The sequence below is a fragment of the Apis florea genome, unplaced genomic scaffold (genome assembly GCF_048593485.1).
Source record: "Apis florea isolate Af1SG1 unplaced genomic scaffold, ASM4859348v1 contig_3158_pilon, whole genome shotgun sequence".
In the NCBI taxonomy this organism is placed as follows: domain Eukaryota; kingdom Metazoa; phylum Arthropoda; class Insecta; order Hymenoptera; family Apidae; genus Apis; species Apis florea.
The window spans coordinates 4,543,862-4,554,779 of NW_028256713.1; the positions used below are offsets into that span (position 1 = coordinate 4,543,862).

General features: G+C 38.8%; 1 protein-coding gene across 2 annotated transcripts; it reads left to right on the top strand.

The window, feature by feature from the left end:
* The first annotated feature begins 671 nt into the window (after positions 1-671).
* Positions 672-9,758, top strand: LOC100870764 (uncharacterized). 2 transcript variants are annotated; one of them, XM_012493971.3, is made up of 3 exons: positions 672-1,554; positions 4,443-4,625; positions 8,102-9,758. In XM_012493971.3, the coding sequence occupies exons 1-3, from the start codon at positions 1,480-1,482 to the stop codon at positions 8,291-8,293; spliced, it is 450 nt and encodes a 149-aa protein (XP_012349425.1). In that variant the 5' UTR covers positions 672-1,479; the 3' UTR covers positions 8,294-9,758. The 2 variants fall into 2 exon arrangements, with proteins under 2 accessions (XP_012349425.1, XP_003698809.2); XM_003698761.4 differs by having other exon boundaries at positions 842-1,007; positions 8,102-8,435.
* The last annotated feature ends 1,160 nt before the right edge of the window (positions 9,759-10,918 follow it).

Below are 10,918 nucleotides of genomic sequence, written 5' to 3' on the forward strand. Positions count from 1 at the left end.
ATTCTCGAGAGTCAACATTCCGTTCCGCCAAACCTCCTCTCGATGGACCGCAGGAACAAGGCTAATTCGATTTCGGCGTAACGCGGCTTACCATCGGCATACGTGTGCCTCGACGTGTTACCATACATCATCGGGTGTACAAAACGTGAAACTGGATTGCCAGGAAAGAAAATCCAATATATGTGTTAGCTCGTTCCAAAAGTTCGTGGATCAATGCTTATAATTTGAGAGGTAGAACCCTTCCTCTAATTTTTCAAAAGTACATCAGATAAACATTTTTTCTTTCATCACAAATGATATATCAGACTTTCAATTCGACGAAATAAACAAATTGTCTCAAACGAAATAACATCTCGTCTTTCGTAAAATCGATCGTTTTCCGCGTATTCCGGATTTAAGTAAGGCGAAAAAAAAAAAAAAAAAGAAAGGGATCGTCTAATTTTGGCAAAGACAGAGGCCTTACCTTCGAAACCTCGACGAAACGTTTCAGAGACGAGGATTTATCAAACGTAGGTGTGTTGGCCGGTCGTGTTGTTCGTTTATTATGCTAGCTGGTTTGCCTGGCTTATATTGTGCCGGGCAAGCGTTGTAAATGCGCGGCTGGCTCTGTTCTTCCATCCACCGCCCGTTACACTTTCCTTCCCTCTACGCTCCCATTTTCTCAACCACTCACAATCCGCGTGGGTGCACCGTTCGATCCCCAATCGCGAGTTTCGCGGCGCGGATGCAGCCTCGAAAAATTATCGTGCGCCCGAGATGCCCGAGATAGCTTTGGTCGACAGCGAGCTCGGTTAACTCTCATCGATCATATTCTCACCACGCCTTTATTATCGTTATTTCGACGAACGTGTGTTTTCCACCGGTTCATGTGAATTCGCGTGAAAAGAAAACGAATGCTTCTTGCTTGGTGCGATCAAGCAACACCGAGAGATCACGAGATGACCGTGTCCGAGAATGGATCCACAACAGAGATGGTCCCCATAAACTCGGTCTCCAGAAGTTCCAAGGTGATTACATCTTTCGAAGGATGAACTCGAAATCTTCATCTTCAACGAAGATCGTAGTGTGATTTTTTTTTTTCTTTTCTACGATTCCACGTGGACAGTGATTCGTATTTTTCTTCTTCTTCTTTTTTATTTTCTTTCCTTCGTTATACTTTTTTTCCAATTAAGGCATTCCAGTTGGTATAAATTTTCTCTCGACGAGTAGCGAGAGAGTTTCGTTGTTCAAAAATTTTTCAAGGGGAGGGAGGGAAACGAGAGAAGTGAGATACGATAAAATGCGGATGCGCGTAAGAGAGCATTCGCCTCGTTGCGAGCTGTATTTTCAATGATTCGCGTCGTGCTTTGAATCGGGATAAAAAGAGAGAAAGAAAAAAAGACGCCTCGATGATCTCGTGAAACTCGTATTACCGAAACAGACGTGTTTCCATCGTTGAAGATTATTTAAATCTGTGAGAAGTGGGTGATCCTACGTACCATGATCAGGGGCGCGGTGCCTCTCAGATCGAACTCGACCTCCTCGAGGAACACCCTGAATATTGTCACGACCAGGGTTAGTCAACATCATGATATTTTCATACAATCGTGTTTATCCGTGTTAAACGTGTTTTCGAAAGGATATATATTCTCTTTATATCCACGCGAAATTATCGGTGCACGTATAACAATAATAATTTTCAAAAGGGCAGAGCTGTGGTGAAAAGAGGGTTGGCCATTTTATTCGCGACACGAAATTTAACACAGTTCCCGTTTCACACTTTTGTTACGGTTCCACGCTTCCTTACTCGACGCCTTGAACTTTCCCAACCATCCGTGTTAAACTTCTCCGCAACATCGAAGACAGATGGACAACGGTTTTTCGCATCGATGGTTCCCGTCCGTGCACTCTTTGTAATAATATCGTCGTACCCTCCCTCCTCTCCCCTTTTCTTCCTTTTTCGAAGTAAATAAAAAATTCAGCTCTCTCTCGCGCTTTGCAATAAAGGAACGAGTAATAACGTTGCCTTTTTTTTTTTAGAAAGCTTACATTCGCATAACGAGTATAACAGTTTTTAACGACAGTTTTTAAATCTCGAAATGCAATTCTTTTATCCCGCTAATCGCGCCTTTTTTTGTCACTTTATAAGCTTGGTAGCTTTTGCGCGTAGAACGCGCAATATACATTTTACAAATCAAAATATAGAGAAATATACGGAAGCAAAGTCGCGTTATTAACGTTAATTCTTTGTTTTCGTATTATATGGAAACGGGTCATATGCTCGCGCGAAGTGAAACGGAGAACACCTACCACGGTAGGTTTCTATCCAATTTGGAGGATTGTTAACTCTCTGCGTTTCTCTGCATCTGCTTCGTGGTGCACGTTTATCAACATTAATATTATTTTTAGTTTTAATTAAAGATACATAGTCGGCTGGATTTCTGACAATTGAGAATTTACGTTACGCGCCAATTTTTTTCTCGGCAAACGGGATCGATACGATATTTATAAATCGTAAACTACATTTCACGCATTGTGCGTAATGCTCGATCCTCTACGTGAACAAAAAAAATATTAATTACTTTCTTTTTCTCGCTTTTTCTTGAATCGATACTTTATTTTGAAAATATCCAAATATAATTTCGTTCAATACAACGTTAACGTAGATTTTATAAAGATTTTGAGAGATCTCTTTTAATTTTGAAAATCTTGAAAATCTACGTAAATCTACCATTTTCATTTCCCATATATTAATTGTTCCATTCCATTTTCAATTACAACAACAAAATACCAGTTTCGAGACAAACGTCGTACCTAAAAATACCAATCATCTGCATCGTTCTAAAACTAGTCAGAAATCGGATCAAGCGACCTCGAATCGTCAATAAATCCCGAAGCAAAAGAAAATCACACGAGAGAGAGAGAGAGAGAGAAGAGTGCGTGATCTCCTATCGAGCCACGTATTCCAATCGAAGTCGAGGAAAATAATCACACGGTCGTGATTCGATCCTCGAAGCAGATGTCGGAAACGATCTGCACACAGTGCGGTGCGGATTTGCGACTCACGCCTTCGCGACTTCGTGCTCGCCCCGTCGACGAAATAGATCGGCGTGGCCGACTATCCGTCGCAACCCCCGATTTGAATACGATAATAATAGGAAAACGCGTGTCGGGATGATGGCCGCGGGTGCACGCAGAATGCAAAGCGAATTGCATCGCGGTGTCGCGGCACTGGAAATGGATCTGTCACTTCCGCCGCTCTATCGTTACTCAAAATTTAATACCCCAATTCCAGTTTTCTTCCTTCCTTCCTTCCTTCCTTCGCACGAATTCCAACCATTTTGCTAATTTTTTTGCTTGCTGCTGAATGATTTTTGGGAAACTCGTTTCGTTCAAAGATGAGGAAAGTTTTGTTGGAAATTGTTGGTTATCCTCTCGCTGAATTTTGATTTCTCCCTTTTCTCGTACGAAGCATTCGAAGCATTCTGCAACATGCAATTTTTTGATATTAAATGATTTTTGTTTGAACTTGTTTCGTTCAAAGATAAGGCAAGTTTTGTTGGAACGTTGATATCCTATATTTTTCTTGTTGAATTAATATAAGTTTTAAAGGAGTTTTAAGGGAGTTTAAAGGAATTTTTGGAAATTCTTTATACTATATCTTTGATTCTTAAATGATAAATATTAATCCTTGCATCATTAGTGAACATTATATTTGCGGGCTATGTATTTTATATCGATCTGTATCATATTAATTAATACAAATCGCATTAGAAGTACGGGTTTTTATTTTTATAACGAGTATTATAATAAAATAAGTGAAAGGACAAAAAGTCTTTCTTAAAGTATTCGAATGATTCGGAAGAAAACGATTTCGTAGAAATACAAAACGATACAATCGTAAAGAAAAAGATTCTTCGTTCATAATAGAATATTTTGTTAATATTAATTTTAATAACACTTTAAAAAATCTCATCTTATCTATTTACGTTCTAAATTATTCTCCAATGAATTACTATTTAATCTTACCAAATCTTGACAAGTAAATCCAAACATTCTTTCGAATTGTAATTTTAACACAACGACTATCCTTTTTTTACCCTCTCCAGCCATAAAGACGTATTTATTCTCTTTTCAAGCACGTCTTCTTCCCTCGACGAGCGTTCATAAATTCACTGTCAGCATCAAAGCTAGCATCTCTCCTTTAGAATTTCCATTCCCAACTCTCTCCTACCATGCCATCATTCTCCTACATCTTCCTACGTTATCGATGTTATCATCATCCCACATTTTACATCCACCTCAACGTGTCTCCGAAATCCGAATCACCGCAACGGACAAAATAATCGAAAGTGATATTCGCCTCCTTCGAAATTCAACTCTCCGTCCAATTTCACATGTGTATAGTTGGAATTTCGCGAGAATCGAAATTCACCGTCCGTGTATTTGTCATTTGTTGACAGGAGGAAAGACGTCGGACCGGAAGATACGTGGCAGGTGGTGCTGTGCTGGCAATCATGCTTCTGGCCGTGCATCAAGCGCTCCTCAGGGACGCGTCCACCATAGCCGGTGTCTGCATACCGGCCATAATAATGATCTCCTATATTATATGGATCTTGTATTCCGCCCATCGGGACAGACGAAAGGTAACGTGTTTTAAATCGAACAATGGCCACTACTCATCCTGACCTCAACTCGCCGTTCCTTCTTTTGAAACTGGACCAGTGCCAGTGGATTCGTTAAATGTTTCCAGCAACGATATCTTCGAATAAGTTTTTCGAACGGGCGAAAATTTGTCTTTGTAGTAAAATACTTCGTGAATTTCATTGATCATTTTCGATGGGATAAAATCGGAATGGCGGCGGGCGATCTCGGGAAAGAAAATCTTTTTTTTTTGTAGAAATTGATTATAGTTCTGTGAACTGGGTGCGCACGAGACTTTTTTAATTAAACGCATAAAGCGAAGCGCATAAATTTTCGAGCAAATGTTTCGAGCGAAGATATTAGAAGAGAGGAATTGTTTGAGCTCCTTTTTTCTCGTGATTCTTTTCGTCTCTCGAAAGGAAAAAAAAAAAAAGGAAAAGTTTGACGCTCTCTCATAAAGAGGCTAGACCGTCATTCAAGCCAAGTAATTTTCTAAAGCGTCTTCCCCACCCTTTCGCCATGCTTCAATTTCCTTGAATTCTTACTTAATCTCCCGTTAATTCTTTCTTTGATCATTTTTACTTGCTTCTTGAGAATCTGTCTTAAGTCCATTAACAAAATATCCTCCTCTCTTCGAAAAACGTTCCCCTTCATCTAACCAATAAATACATAAGATACGACGTTCTTAACGTCGACGTTTAAATTTATTAAAAGTCTTGCGAATCTTTTTACCTATCTAATTTCTGTTATAATCTTCTTCTTCTCAAAATATCCAATCTTCTTTACATCCAAATATTTATCTACCTACGTAATATATTTTATTAACGAATACACGTACGTTCTTAACCTCGATATTCAAATTTACTGGAAAGACAAAAAAAAATTATACGATAATTAATTATTTACTTTTTCTCTACTTTTTCTCGATTATTCCATTCCAGAATATCCTGCTTCCAAACATTTGTCCACACATTTGTAACACTGGCCATCATCGATGCAATAAACATTCCCAACATTCTTACAACGTCGATGTGACCGTTCCAGCGAATCATAATCCACGTTCACCCGGCCGAATTTCCGTTCAATTTTCGTGGAAAGTTTCGGGCGATGGACCGAAACTTCCCTCCCTTCCTCCGATGAAATACGTAATTGAATAGGGGGAGGAGGGAAGCGAAGTTCGGAAATAAATGTCATTTTCGAGGATGCACAAAAACCGGAGGCGGCAAATCAACAGCAGCACGAGCGAGTAACAACCTCGAATTGAACGAAGTTTCTTTTTTTTTTTTTTTTTTTTTTTTTCGCCTCCCGGCTACTTTTAATCTTGTAAATAAGCCACGTGGGATGCCCCATGGCGCGGAAACTGATAATCGAATTCGACCGGAATCGGCCTCGGAGATCGCTTTCGAAAAATCGGGCGAAAAGTCTCGTGGAAATCGCAATCGAGCGAGGTCAGATCGATATATTTGCGACAAATCGTATTCGCCTCGTCAGTGTTATCAGTCGAATCACGAATATAGATTTCCGCTTGGGAATCTTCCCCCTTTTCTTTAGTTTTACGTCACGTTTCCTCGTTTTCGAGAAACTGGATTTTTTAATTTGGGAATGAAAATTCGTTGGACTCGATAGAGGTGTAATTTTTCATCGTCGATCTACGTTTTCCGCGTGGCTCGTATCGGGACGAATTATCTAAATTATTTGTCTAATAGAAACAAATTTTCTTTCCCTTTAGAGAATTCGACAAAACAAAGATCTTCTGAAATGGTTCTTTACACAATTTAGCTTCTCGAAAAACAAAAATAATTAATATGATTGTCTAACTCTGTAAATTTCACTCGCAGGAGAATTGAATTCCAATTTCGTTCGAAAAATTAAAAAATCGATTTGTTTGAAATCTTTTGATTCGATAAAGCGTTATTTTTTGTTTTTATTCGTACAGTGATGGTCGATCGTGCCGACATCGAATAATCATCGAATTCAGAATCGGAACAAATCGTTCAACAAATTTTCCGCAAGATTGTTTCATTGGTAACAATTTTTCGCGTTGATTGAACACAACGAAATTAAAATGTCCCGTGTGTGACCGTTTGTCCGTTAAAAAATAATTTCGCGACTCAATTTGCGATCTTTTTCTTTTTTTAATAATTCTCCATCTCTTTTTCCCTCTGTCGGGCCACGTGGTATTTAACGTAACGTCGCCGAATACAAAAAAAGGGGGCTATTATCGGTAGATAAAAAAAAAATGAACAATAAACAACGAAAGTGAGGGGAAGACGGGAAGTTTGTCTAAACTGGAACAAGGTTAGTTGATAATACGAAACGAGGTTATCTTCTCGTGAACAGGATTCGTGATTTACGATGGGTAAAGAGAAAGGCGCCAGTAGCCGCGGATTTTCTTTTCGTTAAGTACACCTTTGGAAAAATTGCAATTTTTTTTTAATTAACTTCCCTCGAACATCGTTTCCAACGGGCTAACTAATCGAATCACATCCACGTTATGCAAGACGACGGAAATTGTAACTTTCTTTCCTGCGACGCAAAAGGATTACCTCAACTCTTTCGCCAACTTATTGAATTCTCCCGCCCTACTAATAACTTTTAGTCACCATTTTTCTGTGCCACTTTCTTCCTCGTTTCTACCTCACCGTAAGACTTTGCCAGTTTGCGCTAATTTTAAGAACGAATTTTGAGAAAGAAATTTAACCCTTTTCGAATAGGAAATGTAATGCATATTAAATGTTCAGAAAATTGAATGCTTGCTTCGTAATATAATTTATAAAGCGAAATTTTATATACACGGAAGATTTTCTGCAACAGTTAAAATTTTGAATTTATTAAACGAGGACGAATTAATGTGAATCTTTATGAAGTACTTTTGATTTCATTAACATAAATTTATGACTTTATCCATTCGAAACCGTGTAATCATAATTTGTATCATGGAACATATCTTTCTTTGTTACAAGATAAACCAATCTTTATTACACTTTCTCAAGAAAATCAAACGAAACGAAATACTATTAAAAAGCATCGACTTCTTATTTTATCTTTCTAAAGATACTCAAACAACAAGAAACCTTACACCATAATTCAAAATCTAAAATCTCGCGTGCAAAGAAATTCTCGAATGATTATTTACAAACATTCGCAAAAAAAAGGTTAAACAACTCGAGAAACAACCACTTCAAATGCGTCAAACCTCGGTTCAATCCCCCCCTCTCTCAACTCACGCAATACAAATATCCTTCTCCTTTTCAAACGGTGCTCGAGCGCGACTCGACGACTATTCCAATCGACGACACCCTTCTCTCCCTAGTCGATGCATGCGCGCCCCTCCTCTCTTTGTTAGGCTAACACACAGTTTCCCGATACCTTTGCCCTCGATCTCTCGTCAAGGGAAGACAGACACGATTGGAGCGGAACACGAAAATGTGTAAACAAGTTTGCCAAGTTGCGTACGATTCTCCATTCTGGTTTTCAGGCGTTGAGATTCGCGACGGCGATGCAGCTGACAGAAGTAATCAGCGTGCCACCCAGGCCCAACGAGATCTGCAGAAACGGGGCGAGCAAGGACGAGACACGAAAATCAAACGGTTCGAAATCAGCCTACGGTGTTCGAGAGTCGTCGTCCCGCGAAAATCCTGCCTTCTCTTCCAAGGACGAAGCTGCGTGAGAGGAAACTCGTTCGACTCTATCGCATCGGATGTGAAACTTGAATGAACTTTCTCGGAGAAATATTTTTTCTTCGAGCGATTGCCAATTTTTATCTGTTATGTTCCAGAATAGTAATATTTTAGATTGTACGATATAAGCTACCTTTTTATTCTTTTTATTCTTCTTTTCTTCCAAAATCAACACGACACTTGGAAAAATGGACTCGATTATAAAATATTTAAAACGTATCGTAGAAGCAAATTCAAAACGACTGTGCATACAAGGAGTTCTTTTGCATCGTGTTGTAATTATTATCATGTTTAGAGTTGTGCGAACGATTTTCATTCGAGTGAATCATAGAACAACGATTCGACTCTACAAATTTTAAAATTAATAAACGAAGAGAAAGGCAAAAGCGAGTCAAGACAAATATTAAGAATAGTTCACTGTCTTGAGAGGTTTAAAACGATTGGGAACGCGATCGAGTCAGCATACTACAATTCTTCCCCTCGACTTTAATCGCTCTGGCCCGAGGCGGAGAGCGAAACGAGCTTGGTGCACAACCTAATAACATAATAAATACTTCGGTTCGGTTTCGTTTTCGGGGCGGCCCGATTTCCCGCGATAGAATTATTTGTTTAGCCCGTGGCCGGAATTATTTGTTTCCGCGGCGTGATGCAACGTTCTCGTACGCGAATCCACGTTGCCCCTGTTTCCCCCAAATAAATCTATTTAGCGGAGGAGATAAATCGCGAGAAACGCATGTCGCGCGCGGATAATTCATTTGGAACGATTGCCACGACAAATCGAATTCCCATTTTGCGGCCGAAACTTTATCGCGGGCCCGATTTTTCCACCACCGATCTCTCCTCTTCGAAATTTTATTCCAAATTTATCGTATCGAAGATCGCTTTTGTATCTCCTTCTCTTTCTTCCTTTTTTATTTCTATATTATTTACGAGTAACGCGTGCATTTGTCGGAAGGTCCACGGTGAATTACGCGGAGAGATAGAAAGCGTGGAACCATACCTCCTCCTCGGTTACTTATTAGCCTGTGCGCGGCTCGTAAATCGCGGTTATAAAGAGTTACGCGAAATATTACTTGAAAGATACGGGCTTCGTTTAATATTATGTAACGAGGGACTCGTTATTGCATCATTTTCATTCTTCTCGATTATCGTTATTCTCGGGCAAATCGGAGGGTGAAACGCGCATCTGTCAACTATTATCGATCGTAATTTTCTCGATGATGTGATGTGATTCCTTGATCTTTGATAAAACGAAAAAAAAAAAAAAAAAAAAAAAGAAAAAATGACTAATTAAGCGAATAAACTCTCAATCTGTGAATGGAGAACAATATGGGGGGGATCTAACAAATACGTAAAAATAATCTATTTTTTTCGACGTTAAAGTTTAAATATTTAGACTGTAAGTTCTTTTCGTAATTCGTAAAATAATAAAAAAAAAAGAAAAAATATTGAAAAGTTGGAGAACGTTCTTCTCTTGAGTGTTAATATTTACAGTAGAAGTTCTACTGTATGCGTATAATTTCAATTAATCTTCCTCTTTATCTCTCCCCATCTTTCCACGATCATGTAAATATTTAACCGAAGCCAAATGCAAGGTAAATAAATGCAAGCGGCAAAAGGAAGCTGAAATGCGCAACTGGGATCTCATCTCTACGTAATGCAGACATCATCGGGGAGGGTGTATATAACAGCCAGATACCAGAAGAATTATCTATCCTTCTCCCCCTCTCTTTATCCATTAACGAGGAATGTACAATCATATTTTGCCTCTGGAAAATGAATTTCAGCCCTCTTCAAAAAAACCACGGTGCAGAAACCGTCGTGAAGAGAGGCGATAACCAGCGAGTTTGGAACGATCCCCGGCAGGATCGTTTGTGCGTTTCAATTTCCCGTCGACACCTGAGTAATAACCCTGGAGGACCATGTTTCGCGTTGAATTATTTTGAACGAACAAAGTAAAAAAAGGGAACGAAACGAATCAACGGTTTAATAAATTCCAACGCTTGATAAATGACGAGTGTTAATTAAGAAAGGAAAATATATATATATATATAAAGTGACTTTCCAATTCATTAAAGAAGCTTTCAATGCTCGTGATTTATTTTTCTCGAGTGCGACGTTTCCTTCCTTCCTTCCTTCCTTATCTCTCAATTATTTGCAACGCGGTTAATTAAAGGATCTATAAACGTGAGTGGTAGATCTATAAAGGTGAGAAAAAGGGATGAAAGTAGAGAGGGAGGTCGAGGAAAAGGAAAGGAGAATTGAAAGGAAGAGAGATAAAAATTCTTCGCTTCGCTCACGTTTATCATTTTGCACTCAAATTGCGCAGGTTTTGAATAATAGAACGAATATATATATTTTTTTTATTTGAAAACCATCGCGAAAGTTTAATAAATTGTTACACAAAGAATACACGAGAAAGGTTATTATGTGATACAAAAGGTATTAAAACTGCAGTTAATCGGAGATTTTCGAATACCGAAACAATACTACAATAAACCCAGTATTCCACACTCTCGATAATAGATTTTATTTCATTTTTCAATTGAATCAAAACGCGTTGTGTACCACTTTGTATACTTCAACACGTGGTACAGAAATATCCAAGAAATTTA

What these genes read in the sequence shown, in the direction of transcription:
- LOC100870764 (XM_003698761.4), top strand. Translation starts at nt 894, where the DNA reads ATGCTTCTTGCTTGGTGCGATCAAGCAACACCGAGAGATCACGAGATG. An exon ending in CGGTCTCCAGAAGTTCCAAG is followed by an intron (nt 1,008 to 4,442) that starts GTGATTACATCT and finishes ATTTGTTGACAG; the next exon opens with GAGGAAAGACGTCGGACCGG. An exon ending in CCCATCGGGACAGACGAAAG is followed by an intron (nt 4,626 to 8,101) that starts GTAACGTGTTTT and finishes TCTGGTTTTCAG; the next exon opens with GCGTTGAGATTCGCGACGGC.